At 49.3% G+C, this 25707-nt stretch overlaps 1 protein-coding gene across 2 annotated transcripts in view; it reads right to left on the bottom strand.

Annotated features, from left to right (window-relative positions):
• RIMS4 (regulating synaptic membrane exocytosis 4) overlaps positions 1-11365 on the bottom strand; it is a 71903-nt gene extending 60538 nt beyond the window's left edge. The window contains exons 1-2 of one of the 2 annotated variants that reach the window (XM_088844353.1): positions 11269-11365; positions 8808-8810 (exon numbers count right to left, since the gene is read on the bottom strand). In XM_088844353.1, the coding sequence (XP_088700479.1) occupies positions 8808-8810; positions 11269-11365 (100 nt within the window). The remainder of the gene's footprint in view (positions 1-8807; positions 8811-11268) is intronic. The other variant, XM_055425771.2, reaches the window with a different exon arrangement.
• Between the last annotated feature and the right edge of the window lie 14342 nt (positions 11366-25707).

The raw sequence follows: 25707 nt of genomic DNA, 5'->3' as shown, positions 1-25707 counted from the left end.
CATCTCCCCACCTGCTCCCAAGGCGACTACCAAGCGGCATTTCTCAGGGACCCTGAGGGCTGGAAATGCAGGCAACGGACTGGAAACCTCGGGTGCCGATAGGGTCCAGGGTGGCCACTTGGACCACCTGGGAGAGAAAGAGGCCCTGGCTATGCATCCAGAAACATCTGTTCTGCCCCTGGTTTTGCCAGAGACCTGCTGCAAGGCTTTGGGCAACCCATGCAATCCCCATCTGGGCCTCGGCGAGAGGACTTCAAGAGACTTCCGGCTTAAAGGTTCTGAGACAGTAACAGCTAATACTCTTAACACACCCTTACTGCGTGTGGGCTGTCCACAAAGCATGTCACAAATATGTACTCATTCAATCCTCCTGACATCTTCAAGGCAGGAAGGAGAGATTACTAGCCCTTTTTGCAGCTGAGGAAACTGAGGCTCAATGAAGTAACTTGCTCGAGATCACACAGCCAGTAAGTGGTAAAGCCAGGCTTCAAACCCAGGACACCCAGTTATGGAGTGTGTACCACAACCGCCGCTATGCTCTACTTCCTGGGTATCATCTGACAGCTCTTGAACCCTCACAGGACTGGGTACCCTCATAGTTTCCTATCTCTCAGTCGTGTCTGACTCTTTGCAACCCCATGGACTGAAGCCTGCTAGGCTCTTCTGTCCATGGAATTCTCCAGGCAAGAATCCCGGAGTGGGTAGCCATTCCCTTCTTCAGGGGACCCTCGCAACCCAAGGATCGAACCTGGCACCACCATAAGAGCTTAATAAGAATTTGCTAACTGGAAAAGAAAGAAAAAACTGGTAACCTAAAAGACCGAGATGGTGGTTTATGGGAGTGGGACGAGGTAGCTGAGGTGTGAAGGAGACTGATGGCGCCCTGGGTGTCCTTCGGTGCTGTTTGGCTTTTCACCACGTAAGTTACAGTCAGTAATGGCAGCATAAAGGGTTGTGAGAGCTGGAAACAGTGTTTGTCCGGAGGAAGGGACAGGAGACCCAGAAGACAGAGATGCCTGGGGCCCTTTTAGCTGGGTAATTTTGTGCTTCTAAAATGTAATACCTGCATATATTACTTAATCCAAATAATACTCATTCTTTTAAAAAGTGTTCAGGGACTTCCCTGGGGTCCAGTGGCTAAGAACCTGCCTGCCAGCGCAGGGGACATGGGTTTGATCCCTGCTCCAGCAAGATCCCACATGCCACGGGGCAATGAGCTCGTGTGCCACAACTCCTGAGCCCACGTGCCTGAAGCCCGTGCTTCGCAAAAAGAGACGCCACCACTCCGCAACTATAGAGGAGTCCCTGCTCACCGCAACCAGAGAAAGCCTGCCCACGGCAATGAAGACCTGGCACAGCCAAAAAAAAAAAAGTTTTGAATTTTAAATAGGAGTAGTGCTAGTCGCTCAGTCGTGCCCAACTCTGTGAGCCCATGGATGGTGGCCGGCCAGGCTCCTCTGACCAGGGGCTTCTCCAGGCAAGAATACTGGAGTGGGTTGCCATTTCCTTCTCCAGGGGATCTTCCCGACCCAGAGAGCAAACCCAGGTCTCCTGCATTGCAGGCAGATTCTGTACAGTCTGAGCTATAGGGAAGACTCATTTAAAAATAATGGTATTCAATGACCCACCAGCCAAGAGTCAACTAGAGAGAAACTCTGGCAGAAGCGGGGATGCTCAAGGGATGAAAATGACCCTAGAGGCACAGGTGGGGAAGGAACTCCAAGGAGGGGATGCGGGGCTGGGAGACTCCGGTTGTATCTAAACCAAGCCCACTGGACACCTCACTCTGAAAACGGGAATTCAGAGGCCCAAAAGACAATGGGAAGAGGCTTTAGGAGATGCTGCGATCCAGTGGCTGAATGGAGACCTCTTCTCGTGACTCCTAATGCAGCTTCTCAGGCTCCACCCGGCACACAGTAAACACCGTTTGTGTTTGGGACAGGAGCCAGGAGTCCCAACCGCGGGGAATGCATGCCCACCATCCTGCCCTTCCTGCACCCAGGATGCCTACTACAGCAGGAAAGGCAGCGCTGCAGCAGCCCAGATGCCTTCTGTGCCCCACGCTGGCATTTTCCCTCATTTTCACAAGGTAGAGTTACTCACTCCAGTTGACAAAGGATGAGGCGGAGATCCAGAACAGTGACACGCCGAGAGACACAGCTAGGACGTGGCAGGGACTCAAACCTGGGTTTGGGGGCCTCCCAAGTCCATGCTCTTCCACAATCCTGAGCCACCCCTCTTGGAAGAGTACTTCCCATCAGTTGAGGACAAATCCCAACTGGAATGTACTGGTGAATGCGCTTGTCTTTAGACTCTGAATTTTATGGGACTGAATAAGATTCTTATCACATCATAAAGTTTGTCCCCGCCACGCCTTGAATCTGAGATAAACCTCAACCTTCCCTAAGAAATTACCAGCGACCCTTTTCTTAGAAACATCTAAATAAACTGACTCAGTAAAGTCCCTCAGTAGAATTTCCCTACTTTTTACCCTTTTACATTGATGGCTCCTTTAATTTACTTCTTCCCAGCGGAGACCTGTCCTCAAATGAACCTCCTGGTTTTAACACATAGTTCTGCCTTTCCTCAATGCAAGAAAGGGGTGGCATCCTATTCCCTTTGGTAAAAGGTGCTAGGCCTGAGCCCCTCAATCTCCAGAGCTGTCTGAGGCCAATATGTCACAAAAAGATATTATGGGTTGATGTGCTATTCATGTCAACTCATTTATCATTTATACAGATGGCTTCCAAAAGGATTGATGGGGTCCTTCACATTAAACCCGTGCAAAGCAGGGCAGCAGCTGAAACGCATCTGATCTGAGACCTTGTGATGGAAATAAATGTGCCTGAAGACTACACCTGGGTACCGAATCTGGTACCCAACGTCCCAAGCATCTAAGACATTTAAGGAGACACCCCAAGTTCAGAAGAACCCTTCATTTCTCTCAAGTTTCTTTCTCTAACCCAGTGATTCTCCAAGTAGGGTCTGGACCAGTGTCAGCATCACCTGGGAACTTGTTAGCAATGAGATTTTTCAGGAACTTCCTTGGCAGTCCCGCGGTTAAGACTCTGAGCTTCCACCACAAGGGGAGTGGGTTCGACCCCTAGTTGGGGAACTAAATCCCACATGCTGTGTGGTGTGGCCAAAAGATATTTTTAAATAAATGAGATTTTTAGGTCCCAACTCAGATTAAAGGAGAAACTTGGAGAGAGGCCCAGCAATCTATGTTTCAACAAGTCAACTTGATGATTCTGACCCGACAGTAACAACCACAACGACAGCGGTGACTTCTAACTGAGCATCTACTATGTGCACAGGATTCAACCCACAATCTCACTGGTCCTTATCACTGAGGACCACGTGCCCAGCTCTCAGGTAGGTGTGTTTTGTGCATTATGTCAATGTACTCCCTACAATAACCTTTTGAAGAACTCACTTTTTTTTTTTGGCCGCATCACACAGCATGTGGGATCGTAGCTCCTCAACCAGGGAGCAAACCCATGCCCCCTGCAGTGGAAGCACAGAAACTTAATCAGTAATGGGACAGCCAGGGAAGTCCAAGAACTTACCATTATTATGCCCCCATTTTACAGATGAAGAAACTGAGTCCCAGAGAGCTGAAGCCACTGGCCCAAGGTCGCACAATTTAGAAATGGCAGAGGTGAGATAAAAATTCAGGTGTGTTGGATTCCAAAGCCACGTTCTTTCTGTCCCACCCCGGAAGCTCCCCAGAGTTTCCCAGCTATATCACCCCGAGAAGCAATGCAGCTGGGTCAGATGAGAGCCGAGGAGGAGAGAGCGGGCAGGCAGGGAGAGCCTCCCTGGGCAGAAGCAGCCCAGCCTCCACACTACCTTCCAGCCACAGTGGGAAAGGAAGCCATGTGACGCATTGAAAGTCACCTGTGTCTAAGGAACTCAAAAGACTGCGATTCAGGAGGCGGTAGTTCTTGGCTTCTCTCTGACTTTACCCAGCTGAGGGTCTTTCTCCTTCCCACTCTGAACCTCAGTTACCCACACTCATATTCTTTATCAGGGTCTCCAAGGCTCACTTGTGCCCCCAGCTTACTTCTCTGACCTCGCCTCCCCTCAAGCAGCTTAATCATGCTGGTCTGCTTTCTATTCCCTAAACACCCAAGTTCATGCTGACCTCAGGGTCTTTGCACCACCTGTTCCATACGCCTAAATCCCTCTCGCCCTTCATACTCCCATGGCTGGCTCTTTGTCATTGAGGCCTCAACTCACCTGTCACCTCCTCAGTGAGCCTTTCCTGACTACCTTACTTCATGTCCTACCCCATCAACCTGTCTTTTCATTTCACTTAACACAGACTGAAATTATTTATTGCTTAATTGCTTCCCTGTTTATTATCTGTCTCCTCCACTCCAGAACATAGCCCCATGACAGCAGAAACTGTCTGACTTGTTCCCCAGATATAGACCCAGCACCTAAAGAGATGTTTGGCACTGAGCAGCTAATTAAATATGAGTTGAAGAAATAATAACACCAAAGAAGAAAACCTAGACTCAAAGGCCAGAGGCCTGGATCCTTAACATGTGACCTTGGCAAGGTGCTCTGCCTGACTGAGCCTCAGTTTCCCTCCTTGCCTAAAGAAGAGCGTGGACTTGATGCTCTCCAAGGGGCCTTCCAAGATCGCTAGTCTAGGAAAGCCAGGCCTGGAAGCCACCCAGCTGGTCCATCCAGAAGAGGCACCTGGCCAGGGTCCCTGCAGCAGCTGCCCCCCCACCCCCACCCGCATCGCTGCCCAGCCACGCAGTCATCTCACTCCCCCGTCGCAGAAACTGTTAATGAAGTGCGCACTGCTAAATGCAGTTACAATTACGGGGGCTAAGAATAAGGCGCTGACATCAGCCTTGTCAGTTTCCGAGTGAATCAGAAGGGGAGGGGGGAGGAAGGAGAAAGGGGAGGGGGGACGACGCTCCAGAGCTGTCAAGTGGAAATAGCACAGCGTTAAATATAATCCAGCATTGGCCTACATCGGTCTGGAGAGGCAGGTGATAGATCGGCCCCCAGGGCTGGGGCAGACAACTGGATTCTTCAAGGAGGCCAGGCAGCCCCGTGACGGGGATCATCCAGGATCCAATGGGCAGGAAGGCACTCCAGCGAGCTGGGGAGGAATGGAGTGGGATGGCAGATCCCAGAGGGGCGCATCTGAAGCAGAACAGGCCCTCACACCCTCGCCTTTCTCAGTGGCTATTTCGCCAGCCCAAGCACAGCCGCCAGGCCTGACACTGCCCTTTTCCACCTGGAATCTCATTTCAGGCCAGGAGGCAGAGGGTGGTCTCTGGAGTCAAACACGCCTGGGTTTCAATCACTACTGTGTAACCCAAGAAAGCCACAAAACTATACCAAGCTGCCTGGTTTTTCCTCATCTGCAAAATGGGTACATTGACAACAGCAGCTATCCCTTCTGACTGCTGTAAGATTCAGGGAGACTATGGAAGGCACTGAGCATAGGAGAACAAGCCCTTCAATCACTTTTATTTTTACAATGCTGACATGCTCAGACAAGGATAATTAACCCCTTTTTCAAGAGAGGGAAACAGGCCCAGGACTCGCCTGAGGCCCTAACACCTAAGTAGCGTCAAATCCAAGCCCCATCGAGTAAACGGGGAGGGTTGGGAGGGAATTCTAGTCGGTCATTCCAGGGGACTGGGGGTGAGGGTGGGAACTGGAGCTTCGACAGGAAGACAGTGGGCTCGACTGCCAAGGTGGGGTACACAGATGACGGTGTGGGGGGGGTGCGCATCTACACCCTTCTGAGCACAGTCTCCAAAACTGGTGTCTTTCCAACAATTCTTAAAAGAAATGCTGAAGCGATGGCTGTTTAGGCCACCGTGAAGAGATGTTAGGGGAGGCAGAGGAGGAGAAAGGCCCTGAGATGAGAGAGAGCGGGTCAGCTGGCTTGCGTCTGCTCTCCACCTCTCCGCCCTGCCCTCTCTCAGCCTTCAGTCAGAACAGGCTCACCTCTGGATGGAGGTGGGTAAGGAGGAAGGCAGCACAGAGTTCTCAAAAGGAGACGAGGCAATAGGTCCCTCCTTTTCCCTTCCCACCAAACACAGGCAGGGGGGCCTCTCTGACAGCTGCAAACGCCAAGGAAGCTGCAGCCAGGAGACTGGCAGCTTGGGGACAAGGAACAGGGGACACCAGAGTGGGGAGAGAATTTTTGGAAAGAGCTCTAACAGCATCAGAACAGATCCGGAGGCCAGCGAGCTGTGTACGGGGGAAAGGATGACTCCCGTGCATGCTATTTTTCTGAGATGCATCTTTCAGGGTCATTCAAGATAGCAGAGTTTGGGGTCCACACTCTCACCCCACCCACAGCTTGAACTAGGAGAAGAGCTGGTTCCATTCTTTACTGTGCCTCAGTTATCCAAATCCAGAAGAGTTCTGCCCAATTCCCAGCCCATAAAGATTACAGCACTTGGTGGTAACTTAGGGAAAGCGGCAGAGTGGGTACAGGAAGTGGAGTGCCCCAGGGATGAAGGTGGGAACGGAGGCTTCCGAACCTCCACCTCGCGCCCTCCAGCGGCCCTGATCCTGAAGGATATTTTCAGGCTCCTCCCTTCACCATTCCCCCTCATCCACCCAGTCTTCTGCTCCCACCACCACAGGGTGGAAGGGGTGGTTCAGCAGGACATTTTGTTTCCCAGAAAAAGCTCAGGTCAAATTTCAAGGACAAAAGTTAGCACTGGGGCTGGGAAAGAAAACTGCCAAGAGGAGTAAACTGGGGAAGGGAGCGGGAGTCCAGGGCGGGTCACTCAAGTGCCTGGGGTTGGGGCGGGATTTGGAGGTCTCATTTCTCCTGCTGAGATCTATCTGGCAAGACATCAGTATCTCCTCCCCCCCAGGAAGGAGAGGTAACGCAGGCAGCCCCCTTCATTTTCCCTCCGTCCAAAAATAAGGGGAGTGGGTTTCGGCACTAGTTGGTAGGTCCCAGCCACCAGGCTACTCCACCCCCCAGGTTTGGCCTGATCGGAAGAAGGCGGTACCACGAAGGGCTTTCCAGCTCAGAGATGTGGCCCGAACTGCTAGGAGAGGGACCGGTAGCCGGCCGGTGTTGCCATGGCAACTTCCTCCCTGCACTGGATCGAAGCATCCTATGGGCAAATCGGAGCTGGCTGCTCCAGCTTCTCCGCCCCTCTCCTGAGCGGGTGGGGGAGAACTGGACGCCAAAACCACTTGGTCAGGCTCAGGGACACCATCCTCAATTTCAGACCCTGATGGAGCAACCCCCTTTGGCATTTGCTGGAAACTGGAGACATTCTCCAGACAAGCTCCCCAGCCATGCCCCAAGGCAGACTGGCAGGTCTAGGATTGTAGATGTAATAAAAATGAACTGCTAAAGAGAGCGGGGACATGGGGCGCTGGGTGCTCCCCACCCTCTTGTTCCACATACAGCTCCCCCAAATCCCCATCTTTAAACTCCTCCCAAGAAGGAGGGCCCAATTCTGCCTTAATAGCTGTAACAATGCAATAAATTAGCTTATAAGCTAACCTTTTGAGAACCAGGCTTCCCCCCTGCCTCAAACCCACAGATTCCTTTTTACAGTCTTCCTCAGAAACAAGCCTTACTTCTTGGTAAGAAGAAAAGATTAATAGCTAACGGCTACTGAGAGCATATCTGGTGTCAGGCGCTGTACTCTGCCCTTTCTGTGGCACACACAGCATGACAATCAGCAGCATAGATGCTCGAGGCAGACTGCTCAAGTTCAGATCCTACCTCCCTCATTTCCTGGTTCAGCGACCTTGAGTGAATACTCTCTCTGTGTCTCAGTTTTCTCCTCTGAAAATGGGGGCATTAACATGAATTGTGTCTCAGTTTTCCCATTTGAAAATGGGGACTGTCAAATGTTAATTTTATAGACTTGCTGTGAGGCAAGAAAACGATATTGAAAGTGCCTAGGAGAATACTTAGCAAAAGGAATCGTTTTAAAAATGTTTACCCTCTGTGGTCCATGCTCTTGTTTTCTTCCTGATATAGATAAGAAAGCAGAGGTCACATGTCTGCCCAACCCCTCCTCAATTACAAAGCCAGAAGGAGCCAGGTTGGGCCATGAAGACACAAACATGAAAAACGCCTCCCAAAAGCACGCCTCTCTAAAGCCCCAGTATCTTTATGAAAAGGGGCAAAGCAGTGTAAGAAATGGGTTCAGAGTGCACAAGGGAAGAGGCTTCTCGGGAAGAATTCTAGGAATCCAGCGCGGCTAGAAAGGCGAGGAAGGGGCAGCTTCCTCTGCTGGCAAAATGTCCAAGGCTCCCAAACTCAAGGCAGGAAAGTGCTCTGCCCCAGTTAAGGCTAATGAAAGTCTCCTCCTCACAGTTTCTCAGGAAACCAGCTGAAGGGTAGCATATAAGCTCTGAAGATGGCTCTGAGTTAATCGAGTTGATGAAAAAGATGCAGTGGACAGGAGGTGGAAGCAGCAACAAAGGGAGGACCCTAGATAAGCCAGAGGACCATCAGGGGCACTTCTGGGCCACCGGGAACAGAGAAGGGCATGAAACGGGTCAGGTGAGGGAGCAGAAAAGAGAAAGGTAAAGCCAAGTCAGTTCTGACAGCCCTCCAACTGGAGCAGTCTCTGTCCACTATCTAAGACATATTCAAACTGCTTTTCAAAATTAGTTCAGTGCAGTGCTGCTCTAAAAGAATAAACCTAAAAGGCTTTTTTTAAAAAAAAGGGGAAAATTAATGACTTTGAGAAGAATAAGTAAAACTAAGAACCAAGACAACGTTCCCTACTTCCGATTCTCACCAGACACTAATTAGCCATCCGGAAATGAAACTTCACCTTCTTCCTCCCCCTCCCAAATTCGAAGCACCCCTTAAGAGGAGCAGTAGAGCACAAGATGCCCAAACTAAACTCTTGGCTGTCGGCCGCTCCCTGGGGCCTCTTCACCTGGGAACCATTTTCTACACAGCGAGATCTGACTTAAAAAAAAAAAAAAATCATCTTTCAGAGACAGGACTAGTGCTTTACTGGAAAGAGAACCGGAAACCTGATTTTAGTCTCGGCTCTGTGCCCGCCTCACTGGATGACCTTGGGTTATACATACATACATAGGAACTTCAATCTCACACACATTCACACACACAAACACACACACACACATCCATTTGGGGGCAAAGACGTTGGACATGACGATTTCTAGGTCCCCCGAGTGAAAAAAAAGTTAAGAATTTGAAGAAATCTGCTAGGGGAAAAAAAATCAGCTGGACCTTTAAAAATCTCTAATATTGCATGAAGTTACCTATTGTAACTTAAGTGAAGCCAGAGCAAGTCGCCTGCAACCAACGATAATAATCAAAGCATCTGAATCACGACAAGGAGCATGACTCTGGAGAAAAACCTAACTGTCCCTACCACAGGGACAGTTGGCTCTTGAGACCCAAGTGGCCTGTTGAACTTCAGGAGTGTCCTTGAACATCAAGGGAGGGATGGGAGAGCCCACCCACCGAGGCAGGTGGGGCTCCCTCCCCAAGCCCCGAGTTGAGCCAGATTTCCACTCTCTGATTCTGCTCCAGGGGAGGCCACTGGGTTAGGAGAGTCCCTCCACCTCTCCTCACCTTGCCTTGTCCATAATAATAATAATACACCATACACCCTCCCTCAGCTGCATCAAGGGGGAAGCGAAGCCTCAGCTATTCTTTCTGTAAAATGGTGATTCTGTAAATTGGCTCTGCAGTAACCATCTTCACTCCACCCCCTCTTCAGGTCAACAGCAAGATGGCTGTGTCAGGGGTCAGCCTCACACGCCCCTATTCACCCACTTAGCCAATACATTCTGCTGCAGAATTTTCTCCCCACTTGCCTCCTGCTCCAACAGGAAGAGGTGAGCACCCATCACCCACCGCTCCACCCAAGGCTTATCAGATAACTGGCTGACCAGATAAGCGCCCTTGCAGGCAGACAGTCTTAGGCAGGGCCCCATGAACTCCCTAAAACTATGGACAAAAATGTTTGGATGGTGTGTGTATGTATTTGGGGGAGAACTCATCCCTATTGTCATCAAGTTCCCCAAAACGCCTAGGAAACCATTTTGCTCCTCCAAACCACACACTCCCCTCCACTTTCACCCCCTCACTGAACTAAAATACTCTCAGATCAGCGTACAAAACACTTTTAACTTAACCCTTGTGTCTGAGGTACCATCACCCCATTTTACAGACCAGTATATGGAGGCTTGGGGCGGCACGACTCGCCCAAGGTCACGGCTAGTAAGGAGATAAGCAAGCCCAAGACCGGAACCTGATTCCGACTCCTTCTCTGGCACTCTTTGGGGAACTCTCACCCAAAGCCCTCTAGCTACCCCACCTGTTGGCGGATTCGCTTCCTCACCGCAAAACCGTATCCGAAGCCCTTCTGTTTCCTCTGTCTGGTCCCAGGGCGGCCAGGAGCCGGTTTCTCCACGTTTCCCCGCCCCTTGGGCTCTGGCTGAGGTTGCGCGCAGGCCTGGGAGCCTGAGGTTCGGGCCGAAGAATGGTGGCCCGGTCCAGCCCACCCAGAAAGGCCACTCCAGGCCCAAGTGCACCCGGGATCAGAGGCACACTCCGAAGGGCGCGCAGGTGTAGAGTCGGCGCCGCCCTACTCCTCCCTCCGGGACCAGCCGGGAGGAACCGAGAGGAAAGGCCGTCCCCCGGCTGGTCCCCTCAAGGTCCACCCCAGTCCTGGAGCCCGAAGCCCCCGCCCCTGGGGGAAGACGAGGAGAGACAAACGGGGGGCGCTCAAGGCCCTGGGCGCAGGGCAGGGGTCTGGCACTGGGAGTCTCAGGATGCAGCCAAGACAAAGATGGAGCAGGAAGGTCGCGCGCCACCTCCAATGGCGGGGGGCGCGTCGGAGCCCCGCGGGTGAGGCGGCCAGAGCCCCGGTGTCTGAGTAGGGGGCACTTACAGGAGGCTCGGGGAGGGCGGCAGGTCGGATCCAGGGACAAGAATGGGAGCATTCAGTAGGCGCAGGTGAGTAGGGAGAGCTAAGTCCAGGAGACCCAAAGGGCCCACCTGCGGAAAAGGGGTGAATGCAGAGGATCTAGGTCCCTGGGGGCGGCGGGAGGCGAGAAGACCCCACACCCTAGAGACTCTGAGGTCCCGTGGGTGGGAAATTAGACCCTGGGGGCGCATCCCCGAGTGTGGCTGGGGTTGGGGGTGGGGAGGAAAGAGTGGCCACCTCTGAGGGCGCACCGGGTCGGGGACGGGGCCTCGGGATGCGGCTCCCTGGACGCCCCCCGGGGGGCGGGGGCGGGCCGCGCGCTTACCCGCGTCCTCGTCGTCGAAGGAGTTCATGCACGGGAAGTAGATGGCGAGCGCCTCGAAGGAGGCGGACAGGCTGAGGCGGCTCTGCGAGCGCTCCATGCCCGCGCCGGCGCCGGGCGCCTCGGCCGCGGCGGCGGCGGCGGCGGCCGGCTTGGGCAGCTTGGCCGCCCCATTCTTGACGCGGAGTACGGCGCGCGGCGTGGTGGCGGCGGCCCGGGGCCGGGCCGGGGCTCCGCGGCGGGGCTGGCGGGCGCGGCGGGGCCGGCGGGCGGGCGGGCCGGGAGCTGGCGGCGCGCGGAGCCCGAGGCGCGCGGTGCTCCCGGCGGCGGCAGCGGCGGCGGCGGCGGCGCAGCTCGCTCTGGCCCGCGGCGCCCCCAGCCGGCCGCGCGGGGCGGGCTCCAGCCGCCGTCGCAGCCAATCGGCGGCGCCCGGGGGAGGGGGCGCCGCGCGCGGGGCGTGGGAGCCGGAGGGCGCGGGCGGAGCCCTCCTCGCCCGCCGGGCCCGCAGGTTGTGCGCGCCCCGGGCGACCAACGCGCCCGGCTGCGGCGCCCCCAGCCCCGGGGTGCGGCCCCGCGCTGTCCCCACCCCCACACTGAGCCCCCCAGACGCCCCGAATTCCAGGCGTCCGGTCCCCACCTGAGACTGGCCAACCCCAGGGGCAGAAACGCAGTCGAAAGGGACACAGTCACGGTGACCGGCACTGGAGACCCTCAGGCTCACACGTGAACCCGCAGAGCAGCTCAAACAGGCACCCCCACGACTGCATCCACTTGTGCAAAATACACCACGGAGACCCTCAGACTTAACACACCCAGAGAGATTCACCCAGACTCACTCATAGCGACACTTGGAGAACCAAGCGACAGAATCCCTTAGACTCCAGACACCCCTAAGACCCCCACAGGTAGGTACATCCACGGACACACACGGAGTCACACCCAGAGACCTGCAGACACACTCTGAGCAACAAATAGGCACACCCTTGACCACACAGGAGACCATCGAACCCACAGGAACTGAGAAGTTCAGGTGGACACACACACCATCATGAACCCACAGTATCCACAGAATCCACACTCACCTGACACCTCCGACACTGATCTCTTTCACAGGGATTCAGACACAACCAGAAATACCCTGACAAATACCATTGGACTAACACAGTCACCCTCAGACTCAGATACACCTCAGTGGGCACACACAGGTTCACACCCAGACACAGTTGCACAGACTTAGTCACTCCTGGGGATGGATACATTCTGATGCATAGACACCCGCAGACTCATACAGGGGCACTGAGAAACACTCCACCAGACTCACATGTTCACCCAGACACTCCCACGTATAAACCCCCAGGGACTCACACACACACACACAGATAATGCAGAGCCCCCTAGATGAACACAATCATAACTGGAAACCTGCACACCATTCCCTGGCCTTGACCCAAGACCTAGGTCCCCACATAGTTGGGCCCAGATGTCTAACTTTTCCCAGCTGTTGCTACATCTGCTTCAGGAAGCAGCCTGCTGAGATGGCAAGAGCACAGTTTCCATCTAGACTGTGATGCTATCCTTCACCTGCCTGTTTTTCCATCTGTACAGGAGGGATGCAACCCCCGCCCCACATTTGGATGGTGGTAAGGATTAAGTAAGATAACGTGTATTAGTTTTCGGTTGTGGTATAACAAAGAGACTTAAAAAAACAACAACACCCATTTATTAGTTTACCATTCTCTAGTCAGAGGTCTGAGCAGGCTTGACTGGGTTCTTTGCTTAGGACTTCACAAGGTTTTGGCCAGACTGGGTTCTTATCTGGAGGCTTTTGAAAAGAATTGGCTTCCAAACTCATTCAGGTTGTTGGCAGTATTTGGTTCCTCAGACCTGTAGAACTGAGGGTCCCATTTCCTTTCTGGCTATCAGCCAGAAGTCCCTTGCCATTCCTGGAAGCAGGTCTGTGGTCCTTGCACATGGCCTCTTCATCTTCAAGATCTCCTCCTTAACATCTCTCTCACATCCCTTCTACTTCCTGGACTGAGCAAGCTCTGCTATTGAAGTGCTTGTGTGATTAGATTAAGTGTATATATATATATATATATATATATATATACGAGTATGTATATATATTAATAGAGAGACAGGCTTCCCTGGTCGCTCAGCAGCAAAGAGTCTGCCTGCAATGCAGGAAACGCAGGTTCCATCCCTGGGTAGGGAAAATCCTATGGAGAAGGAAATGGCAACCCACTCCAGTATTCTTGGAAATCCCATGGACAGAGGAGCCTGGCAGGCTTCAGTCCATGGAGTCACAAAAGAGTTGGACTTGACTTAGCAGCTAAACGACAACAATAATATAGATAGACACACGCACATATATATGACATATCAGGTGTATATCATATATCACTTGTAAGATATATATGTATGTATGTACTTTATAGTGCATGTGTGTTCATGTATGTGCACCTGCATGTGTGTGTGTGAGGGTATCTCACCCAACCCGAGGGATCTAAGAAGGCTTCTTTGGAGAGGTGACATTTAAGCTGAAAATGCTATGTGCCTGGCACTGTTCTTGGCCCTGGGGATATAAATACCAGCAAATGAAATAAAGTCACTGCCCTCACATTTGCATTTAAAAATCATCTCTGGGACTGCTCTGGGAGGAATGGATTGGAGTGAATTTAGAGGGTTGCTTCCCCCTCTTCTCTTCAGATAAATCCTGATTTGAACCCAAAAGCCACTGATTGTTTTTAAAATGCAAATGGAAGGGGAGGCTGAGAAAGAATGTCCCGTGGGAAGGTGAAGTGGAGGAGGTAGGGGGACTGTGGGTCCCGAGGCCAGATGGGAGGCTATGGGCCCGGGGTGGGAGGCAGCAAGGGCCAAGGCTGGGGAGAGGGCAGGAAGGGCTGAGCCTGAGAAAGTTGCTGAGACAACCTTGGGCAGGATTAAGAGGCAGGCTGGATGGGTGAGGATCGGGAGGGGAAGGGGGGAGCGAGGCACTGCCAAGCTTTGCAGCATCAAGAGAAAACGGCACAGATGGATGAAACTCCTCCTCTTCAGCATCCGTCCTCTAAAATGAAGCGCGAAGCGAAGTGGCCCTGAAATGTTCCGTGTGTAGCAAGACTCAGGTGAGCGCCTTTCTAGAGGAAGGGAGAGGCGGCTGGAAGGTAGCTGAACCCAAGAGAGTCCTGGTTGCTGCTGATAAGAAAAAGACTGATCCTGTCTGTGTTCTGCCTGCTGGGGTAGGGGTGTGTGGATATGTGTGTGTGTGCGCGTGAACTGAATAGATGGGCACTTCTGCTTATCTGTGTCCTTGGCTGTGAATGACCTTGTTTCTAAATATGTCCTTGGCAGATGCATGTCTTTGTGTTAAGTGAATCCAGTCTGGCTTTGAGTGCAACATACATCCTAGTCTTTGTGTGCACTGGTGTGTGTGTGTGTGCACGTGTGTGTGTGCATGTGTGTGTGTGTGTGACAGAGACACAAGAGAGCATTTGTCCATTCTCTGTGTGTGTGGCCCACACCGCGTGTCCCGATCTGTGTGGGTCTGTATCTGCTTGAGTGGGCTGGTGTCTCCTACTGATAGTGCGTGCTTCTCAGTATCTGTTCTACCTCTTAGTGTACCAGGATCCGTGTGTGTGTGTTTGTAACTAGGCTGTGTTGGTTTTATTTGGGTATCAATGTCAGATGTCTGTTCTTGTCCACGTGTGTATGTATCTGTCCCCTTAAATCCTGGTGGTGAGAATTTATCCTTGACTCTGTGTGAAGGCTGCTGTCTGTGAACTTGTCCATGTAGGCTGGTAGCTTGAGAGGGGACTCATCTTCTTGGATTAATTTTTGCATTTAATTGGCTAACACAAGACTGAGCTGATCGGGACAGAGATATTCAGATCTCTTATTAATTCCAAGTCCCTCAGACAACTGTCTTAACCATTCATTTGTGCTTTCAACCATCCGTTCAGTCATCCACCCAGCTATCCACCCTCCCACCCTTTCGTCTCAATTGCACTGACACTTACTAGCTACCTAGTGGTCTCTCTTAGACAAATGACTTTATCTCTCTATGTCTCTGTTTTCTCATCCATGAAATGGGAATAATACCCGACAAACCTGGAAGTAGGGGTGTAGGAGTTAAGTGAGCTATTGCACATAAAACACTAACCACATGGCATAGTGCATAGTAAGGCTTTCTACATTAACTATTATCACCATCATTGTGGCAGCCAGTATATTTCAGCAAATTCTCATCAGCACCTTACTACGGGCCAGCCCTGAGCTAGAAGCTGGTGGGGCCCTACTATGGCAGAGGCCAATAAGTGCCTCTGCCAGCACCTTCTGGTGTGATCTTGGATAAAGCCTGTGCCCCCTCTGGACCATACAATAGAGCACACTTACCTTACTTCCATTATGGAAATTCTTAGTGCACCTGACCTTCAAAAACTGCAAAGGGCTGTGCACAGTTATGGAGCAGGCTGGGGACCCCTCCCCTGCCAAGCCTAAGAATGGCAGGGGCCCGTCCTGGGTCATCTGGAGAGTCAGGCAGAGCTGGAACAAAGCCAGGACCCATTTTCACTGTGGGGCTCAGGCCGCCGCTTCCTCCCAACCCCTGCTGGCGTCTGTTTTCCCTCTGGGGAAGCATTTGATATTCTCTCCTGGCAGGAGATGAGCGTGGGGGAGCAGAGAGTGAAGAGGGGCAGGAACACACATTCTGGTCCAGGAGGAGCATCTTCACTTACTATTTGGTGAGGGGCCCTATGGCTAAAAAAAGAAAGAAAAATAATAAAGGAATTGGGTAGGGGGTGTGATTTCTGACCCCCAAAACCACTCTTTAGGACAAGAGAGAGAGAAAGAAACAAAGGGTAAAGAGAGACAAGAGACTAGACAAGAGACAGGGGCACAGTGATAGACGCGGGCGAGACGGAGAGAGTTAGAGGTGGGAAGACAGAAGGAATGAGGTCAGGCTTTGCTGCACACCTGGTTTGAGCGTCTCCAAAGCAAGACTTACTGCAGTAGCCCTTGCATCAGGCGCTGCTGCACTTCTTGGGTCATCCTCAACTGACACATACACACACACTCACACACACACACATGCACACACACACTCACAGAGCAGCAGGTGGAAGAAGAGGCAGGGTCTTGAGGTAGGGGCAGCTCCTGGCCATGAGAAACCTCCCGTGTGACCTTAGGCAGTGCTAAGCCACTGTGTTCTCATTTGGAAAATAAACTTCAAACCTCATTCAGTGACTTCAGGGCTAAATGGGATGATGCAGTAAAAGAGTTTTAGAAGTAATGGAGAAAAAATTGGAAAAGAACCTTTAGAACTAGACAAGCTGATTTGACAGTTCATAAGAAAAATAAACATGTAAAAATTGTCAGGAAAACAAGTTGGGAAGAGTAGGGAAGAGTAAAAGATAATGAGCCCTATCAGATGGCAAAACATTATAAAACTATAGTAAGGATTTTTTATATAATTTTATTTATTTATGTTTGGCTTGCTGGGTCTCTTGCTGTGTGGGCTTTTCTCTAGTTGTGGAGAGCGGACTTCTCATTGAAGTGGCTTCTCTTGTTACAGAGCACAGGCTTTAGGGTGCATGGGGCTCCAGTAGTTGCAGGAGGTGAGCTCAGCAGTTGCACCACCAGGGCCCTAGAGCACAGGCTCAATAGCTGGGGCACACAGGCTTAGCTGCTCCACGGCACACGGGATCTTCCTGGATCAGTGATCAAACCCGTGTCTCCTGCATTGACAGGTGGATTCTTAGTAAGTTTTTCAAAGGACAAAAAAAGAGTTTCCTTAATGTATATAATATATAAAGAATTTTTACAAAACAATATAGAAAGGCCATTGCTCCAATAGGAAATGGAGAAAGGTCGTGAACAGACAGTTATCAGACATGTAAGTTATAAATGGCGTGGTTTCCCAGGTGGCATAGTGATAAAGAATTCACCTGCCAATACAGGAGATGCAAGAGACTCGGGTTCGATCCTGGGTCAGGAAGATTCATCTATGATATGTGATTCTCAGCACATAACATAGATAAATGTCATGTAAACAGCAAAATATAATTCAGTGTCTCTCACAATTTAAGGGAATGCTAATTAAAACAAAAGTGAGTCACCTTTTTTGACCTACCAGTCTAATAAAGAAGAAATTGCTTGACAATAAATTGTAGGGAGAGGGAGCGGAGAAATAGACAAAGATACACAGTGTTGGGAGTATATATTGATGGAAACTCTTCAAAGATTATGGGCTTCCCAGGTTGCTCAGTGGTAAAGAATCTGCCTGTCAGTGCAGGAGACACCAGAGACACAGGTTTGATCCCTGAGTCAAGATCTTCTGGAGTAGGAAATGGCAACCCACTTCAGTATTCTTGGCTGGAAAATCCCATGGACAGAGGAACCTGTCAGGCTACAGTCCATGGAGTCACAAAGAGTTGGACACAATTTAGTGAGTAAGCACTCACTCTTTGGAGATTAATTTGTTGGTACCTATTAAATTTTCAATTCTACAAGTCATTTCATTTAGAAGTTTGCCATTTAACTCAGCAATTCCACTTCTGTGCATTTATTCTATAGGCGTAGCTGCACATACACACATATATAAAGTAAAAATGTTGTAGCATTGTTATAATAGCAAGAGACTGAAAACAAGCTGCATGCCCATTAAACAAACTATGGTACATCCATACAAGGAATTCTACAGTCATTTTAAAGAACAATGTAGGTCTCCATATGCACTGATATCCTAGATACACAAATAAAAAAGCAAAATCTAAATAGTATATATAGTGGGATCCCATCTGTGTGTTTATATACATATGTGCATATATACCTATATACATATAAATATATATTCATACTTAAATATATGTCGTTGAATAGACATGCAAATTTCACAAGCGATTTACAGGAAGGAAGCTATTAACTGTGGTTTCCTTTGGGAAGCAAGACAGAAAACTTTCAGGTGGGACTCAGTATCTTTTGCTTTATACCCTCTTTTATTGTGCAGTCGTTCAGTCATGTCCGACTCTCTCTGACCCCACGGACTGCAGCACGCCAGGCTTCCCTGTCCTTTACCATCTCTCAGAGTTTGCTCAAACTCATGTCCACTGAGTCAGTGATGCCATCCAACCATCTCATCCTCTATTGTCCCCTTCTCCTCCTGCCTTCAGTCTTTCCCAGCATCAGGGTCTTTTCTAATGAGTCAGCTCTTCATATCAGGTGGCCAAAATATTGGAGCTGGAACTTCAGGTTTTTTTACAATGAATATATATTTTTCCAAATTAAAAAATTTAAGTACAGGGACTTCTCTCGTGGTCCAATGGTTAAGACTTCATGCTTCATCTGCAGGGAGCATGGGTCAATCCTTGGTTGGGGTACTTAAGATCCCATATGCTGTGTGGTGCAGCAAAAAAAAAAAAAGTACATTTTTCACCTAATAATGGGTAATTAGTAACTATTTGTAAATAATTGAAGTGTCAGTGTGTTACTTGGGCCAAGGCTGCACACTAACTCTCTAACTCTCTGCTAACTCTGTCACTAGCAACATGGATCAAGTGGGAGCATGCTTCCATGACCAGCTCCTGGGAATGGGGAAGTAAGCTTAGCTGCCCAAAATAAACCACCTGTCATTTCCCAAGCCATCACCTGCTCTCCCAAGCAAAGGGAGGCCCTGTATGGGTGTGAACGGTGGATTCCTCTCTTCAGGACCTAGAACCTTTTCCTTCGGTACCCCTGCTCCCAACAGGCAACCTCAGCATCTCAAGCACTCCTTTGATGGCATCCAGATCAAAAGAAGGAGCCGGCTGGGGTCTAGAAACCTAGAGGAAGATGAAGATTTGCTCTATCACAAGTGGATGGTGTGACCTTGGGGAAGACCTTCCCTCTCTCTGGGGCTCACCTGTCCAAAGGGAAGTGGCACAGCATGACCACTGAAAGTTCTCCCAGCTCTGATATCTTGTTGAGTCTAATTTGGTTTGGATGTTCCTTCCACTTCTGTTGAATTACTCCCTCAGGTTGGATAGTCTTGAGTTCAAAACTGAGTAACTGGGACTTCCCTGGTGATCCAGGGGTTAGTTCATTTCAGTTCAGTCAGTCAGTCGTGTCCGACTCTTTGCGACCCCATGAATCACAGCACGCCAGGCCTCCCTGTCCATCACCAACTCCTGGAGTTCACTCAAACCCACCTCCATCGAGTCGGTGATGCCATCCAGCCATCTCATTCTCTGTCATCCCCTTCTCCTCCTGCCCCCAATCCCTCCCAGCATCAGAGTCTTTTCCAGTGAGTCAACTCTTCGCATGAGGTGGCCAAAGTATTGGAGCTTCAGCTTTAGCATCAGTCCTTCCAATGAACACCCAGGACTGATCTCCTTTAGAATGGACTGGTTGGATCTCCTTGCAGTCCAAGGGACTCTCAAGAGTCTTCTCCAACACCACAGTTCAAAAGCATCAATTCTTCAGCAATCAGCTTTCTTCACAGTCCAAGACCCCTGCCAATGCAGGGGTCACGGGTTCAATCCCTAGTCCAGGAAGATCCCACAAAATGTAAAGCAACTAAGCCCGTGTGCTACAACCACTGAGCCTGTGCTCTAGAGCCCATAAGTCACAACTACTGAGCCTCCAAGCTCCAACTACTGAAGCCCGCAAACCTACAGCCCGTGCTCTGCAACAAGAGAAGTCACTGCAATGAGAAGCCCAAGCACCGTAATGAAGAATAGCCCTTGTTCACTGAAACTGGAGAAGGCCCATACACAGCAACAAAGACCCAGCACAGCCAAAAATAAATAAATGATTTTTTTTTAATGAGTCACTGAAAGTAACTGGCTTCTGAGAGTCACTAGCTGTGTAATATTGGGTAAGTGGCTTTCCTCTCTGAACTTTAGTTTCAGTTCAGTTCAGTCGCTCAGTTGTGTCTGACTCTATGTGACCCCATGGACTGCAGCACACCAGGCTTCCTTGTCCATCACCAACTCTTGGAGCTTGCTCAAACTCATATCCATCGAGTTGGTGATACAATCCAACCATCTCATCCTCTGTTTTCCCCTTCTCCTCCTGCTGTCTATCTTTCCCAGCATCAGGGTCTTTTCAAATGAGTCAGTTCTTCACATCAGGTGGCCAAAGTATTGGAGTTTCAGCTTCAGCATCAGTCCTTCCAATGAATGTTCAGGACTGATTTCCTTTAGGATTGACTGGTTTGATCTCCTTACAGTCCAAGGGACGCTCAAGAGTCTTCTCCAACACCACAGTTCAAAAGCATCAATTCTTCAGTGCTCAGCTTTTTTATAGTACAACTCTCACATCCATACATGACTACTGGAAAAACCATAGCTTTGACTGGATGGACCTTTGTTGGCAAAGTAATGTCTCTGCTTTTAATATGTTGTCTAGGTTGGTCATAGGTCTTTTTCCAAGGAGCAAGAGTCTTTTAATTTCATGGGTGTGGTCACCATCTGCAGTAATTTTGGAGCCCCCCCAAAATAAAGTCTGTCACTGTTTCCATTGTTTCCCCATCTATTTGCCATGAAGTGATGGGACTGGATGCCATGATCTTAGCTTTCTGAATGTTGAGTTTTAAGCCAACTTTTTCACTCTCCTCTTTCACTTTCATCAGAGAAAATAATATACCTCATAGGATAGTTGGGAGATATAGTAGCTCAATATATACTAAACATCATCTAAAGAAGGTGTGGTACATGTATACAATGGAATATTACTCAGCCATAAAAAAAATGAAATAATGCCATTTGCAGCAACATGGGTGGAACTAGAGATTACCATACTAAGTGAAATGAAGTTCAGAGAAAGATACCATATGCTATCACTTATACGTGGAAGCTGAAATATGACACAAATGAATTTACCTACAAAACAAAAGCAAACTCACAGACATAGAGAAAATACTTGTGGTTGCCAAGGGGGAGGAGAGATGTGGGGGGATGGACTGGGAATTGGGTTAGCAGAGGCAAACTAGTTAGTAAACATGGAATGAATAAACAATAAAATCCTACTGCAGTGTTAGTCAATTAGCGGTATCCAACTCTTTGCAACCCCAGGAACTGTGGCCCCCAGGCTTCTCTGTCCATGGGATTTCCTAGGCAAGAACACTGAAGTGAGTTGCTGTTGCCTCCTCCAGGGGATCTTCCCGACCTAGGGAACAAGTCCATGTCTGTTCTGTCTCCTGCTTTAACAGACAGGTTCTTTAACACTAGTGCCACCTGGGAAGCCCCTCTATATAGCACAGGGAGCTAGATGGTCTGAAGTCACTGAGATTTTAGACTTCCTTGTTGCAGCCATTAGTCTAGCCTGCCTAATATATTTACTAGTGGGTTTTGTACTTCAATTGGGATGCAAAATTAAGTTGGAGCCAAAGGAGCCTTGTCCCGGCCCATGGGCCACGGCGGGCAAGGAAAGCCACACTTCCTAGAGCAGCAGGAGACTGAAAAAGAACTCTAGAAGAAATGAAAAGAAAATCAAGCTATGGAAATAGGGAGGGGGCAACCTTGGTGCCCGGGTTTTGTTTTTTTTTTTTTTTGCAGTCTTCAATTTCATTTCTTTGTGAGACTGTCTGAAACACACATATTGGGTTGCCTGCCCAAATCCATCTTCCTATATCTTTCTCTGCTTTTATATGGATAATTCACCCTCCACTATACAGTTATTCCTCCTAACAGTCTTTGGTTTATGCATATGATGCAATTCTGACCAATGTGATGTGAGTGAAATTTTAAGGACAAGCAGCTCCTTGGAAAGCTTCTCTCACTCGCTTTTTAAAAAATATATGTTTAGGTATTTGACAGCGCCAGGTCTTGGTTGTAGTACATGGGATCTTCGCTTCCGGCGTGTGAACTCTTAGCTGCAGCATGTGGGCTCTAGTCCCCTGACCAGGGATCAAACCTGAGCCCCCTGCATTCGGAGTGTGGAGTCTTAGCCACTGGGCCTCCAGGGAAGCCTCTTCCCTCACTCTTCAAAAATAAACACCTTAGAAAGAAACTGCCTTTTCCATTGCTGGACATATATTCATTGAAACCAGGAAGGAAGCTAAATTAGGACAAACCTGAAAAACTGGGTGGCAGAGCAGGTAAAAGAAAGAACCCAGATCCTTAATGATGTCATTGAGCCACTGAATTAACCAACCTTGGAGCTGCCCTACTTAGTGGCTTAGTGTAATTGTTAGCATGTACATTTCATTACTGCTTAATACATATGGCTTGGGGCCTTCTGATTTTGTTTTCAGTCACCAAAAGCATCCCAGCGGATACGCTTACCTGCCTGTATTTTCTGCCAGTGAATCTTTGACATTGCCCTGTACCCTGGAACTAAAACCCTCTCTGTGTCTTGTTTCTTGAAACCAAGTAAACGCAGACTCAGCCAGAGCTTCTCTAAGACACTTCTAAATGTGGATTTTAATGCAGGTGTCTTTGTTTCTGATCCAGGCAAGAAAGGGGCAGGAAGGAGGGAGGAAAGTTGGGTGCAAGTCTCTTCTGGACCATGGGAGAAACACATGGGAGAGGAGGAAGGTAATGGTAGCCATTTCCCCAGTCTTGTACCTCCAAACCAGGCTGACTCACTTACACACCAGCGAGCCCTTGGATAGTGAGTATTTACTGTGCACTTCCTTTGAGCCAGGCACTGTTCTAGGTCCTAGGAAGTGCAGAAAACAAGGCCCAAACCGACAATAAATTTGTGTCCTCATGAGGTGATATTCTGTGGGGAAAAACAGAAGATGAAGAAGAGATATAAGTTAAAAAAACAACAACAACCGTGTATAGTGTTTAGGGGCTTCCCCGGCAGCTCAGTGGTAAAGAATTCACCTGCAATGAAGTAGCCACAGGAGACATGGGTTTGATCCCTGAGTGGAGAAGATCCCTTGGAGCAGGGCATGGCAACCCACTCCAGTATTCTTGCCTAGAGAAGCCCATGGACAGAGGAGCCTGGTGGGCTATAGTCCGTGGGGTCACAGAGAGTTGGACACGACTAAAGTGACTTAGCACACACATATAGTGTTTAGATGGTAGGAAATGAAGTTGAAAAAAAAGTATATAAAGTAGAGAAGGTGGATTGGGAGTGTCTGGAGACAGATTTATAATGTTATGCAGGATGGCCAAAGAAGCATCATGAAAAGGTGACATTTGAGCAAGACCTGAAGACGTAACTCAAGCAGATAACCAGAGAAAGAGTGTTACAGGCAGAGGCAATAGCAAGTGCAAAGGCCCTGAGGTGGGAGAGTGCCTGGTGTGTTAGAGAAAAGGAAAAGAGGCCAGCGTGGATAGATGAAAGGGTAGGTGGTACAACATGTGGTCAGAGAGGCAATGACAGAGAGGCGTGGGCAGATGGTCCAGGCCTCCTTGGTTTGTGCAATAGTTGTAAACCACAAATATTACTATTTTATTCCTTAAATTGACTTACTTTTTGTTCAGGTACATTTATTTGAGATGAAAATTTTATACTACTGCTATAGAATAAGAACCAGTATCACTTGCCATAAATAGAAGGTGACCGAATAAATAAATAGGACAAAACTGAAACAGTATTAAATTATAGGCAGATACTATGGCCTGCAAGGAGATCCAACCAGTCAATCCTAAAAATAATCAACCCTGAATATTCATTGGAAGGACTGATGCTGAAGCTCCAATACTTTGGCCACCTGATGCAAAGAGCTGGCTCACTGGAAAAGATCCTGATGCTGGGAAAGACTGGGGGTGGGGGCAGGGCAACAGAGGATGAAATGGTTGGATGGTATCACCCACTCAATGGACATGAGTTTGAGTAAGCTCCAGGAGATAGTGAAGGACAGGTAAGACCGGCATGCTGCAGTCCATGGGGTCACAGAGAGTCGGACACAACTTGGCAACTGAACAACAACTGTGGCTTGCAGAAGGCTTGAGTCTGAAGTCAGCAATCTCTTTGATAAAAGGCTGATTGACAACCTAGAGAAGTGAAGAGACACAATAGCACAGAAAGAAGACTTTCTCAGTAAAATGAAGGCCACCTAAAATCATTTTGTGTTCTACCAGATAGGGTGACCAACAGTTCTGGCTTCCCTAGGACTGAGGTTTCCCAGGATGTACTTTCATAATTAAGGGCTTCCTCTGTGGCTCACTGGTAAAGAACCCGCCTGCCAGTGCAGGAGATGCAAGAGACACGGGTTGGATCCCTGAGTGGGGACGATCCCCTGGAGAAGGAAATGGCAACCCACTCCAGTATTCTTGCCTGAGAATCCCTGGACAGAGGAGCCTAGCAGGCTACAGTCCATGGGGTCACAAAGAGTCAAACATGACTAAGCGACTAATGCACACACACACATACACACATATATATGTATTTTCATAATTGGGACAGTTCTAAACAAACAGGATGATTGATCACCCTACCACCAGGGATCCCCATCGCATGCTTTAGTCTCAGACTGTCTTGCTTTGACTTGTCTTCTCTAAGTTACCCTTTATGATGGGCTAACTCTAAGGTGATATTGCCTCCTGGATTCATCAGTTCAGTTCAGTTCAGTTCAGTTCAGTCGCTCAGTCGTGACCGACTCTTTGCGACCCCATGAATCACAGCACGCCAGGCCTCCCTGTCCATCACCAACTCCCAGAGTTCACTCAAACCCATGTCCATCGAATCGGTGATGCCATCCAGCCATCTCATTCTCTGTCATCCCCTTCTCCTCCCGCCCCCAATCCTTCCCAGCATCAGACTCTTTTCCAGTGAGTCAACTCATCGCATGAGGTGGCCAAAGTATTGGAGTTTCAGCTTTAGCATCAGTCCTTCCAATACCCAGGTACAAAAAATCCGCAAACACCCTTGCCCATGATAGGAAATTTAGGGGAAAAGTAAGCACGAAGGAAACATGAAAAAACATACTACCCAGAGACAGCTATTTTTAAATCTGTTTTCTTTTTTTTTTCCCCCGTCTAAGTGCTCTCATACCCTAAGTAGTTTCATGGCCTGTGTTTTTTTTCCCCACTTAACTTTCTGTTGTAAACATTTTCCCACAGCAATAAATATACCTCAGACTTCCCTGGTGATCCAGTGGTTAAGACTCTGTGCTTCCAGTGTGGGGCAGGGGTGAGGATTTGATCCATGGTTGGGGAAAAAAAATCCCACAAGCTGCTTGGGGTGGCAAAGAAAGAACGACTCTCCCAGTTGGTGACACATCCATAGTGGGTTCACTTGAAGTGGAACCTCTGGGTCAAAAGGATGCATGTTTTCAAAGTTTTTAATAAACATTGACAAATCTGCCCTAACAATATTGGGACATTCTTTACTGTCACCAGGAACACGCACACTGTTCCTCATTCTCTCAAATCAGTTCTTCTTTGTGGTTTTGCTGTCGCTGTTGTTTGCCATCACAATGCCATGATTTCACAGCTCCCACCATCACCAGACACCCACCCACTCTGATGTGTCACAGGTATAAACTTAAACAATCCACCCTCAAAACCTTTC

This window comes from Moschus berezovskii, chromosome 15 (assembly GCF_049115385.1).
Source record: "Moschus berezovskii isolate FMDL1 chromosome 15, NW_MosBer_1.0, whole genome shotgun sequence".
Taxonomy (NCBI): domain Eukaryota; kingdom Metazoa; phylum Chordata; class Mammalia; order Artiodactyla; family Moschidae; genus Moschus; species Moschus berezovskii.
Note: the sequence above shows the minus strand (reverse complement) of the source record. Positions and strands in the feature narration are given on the sequence as shown.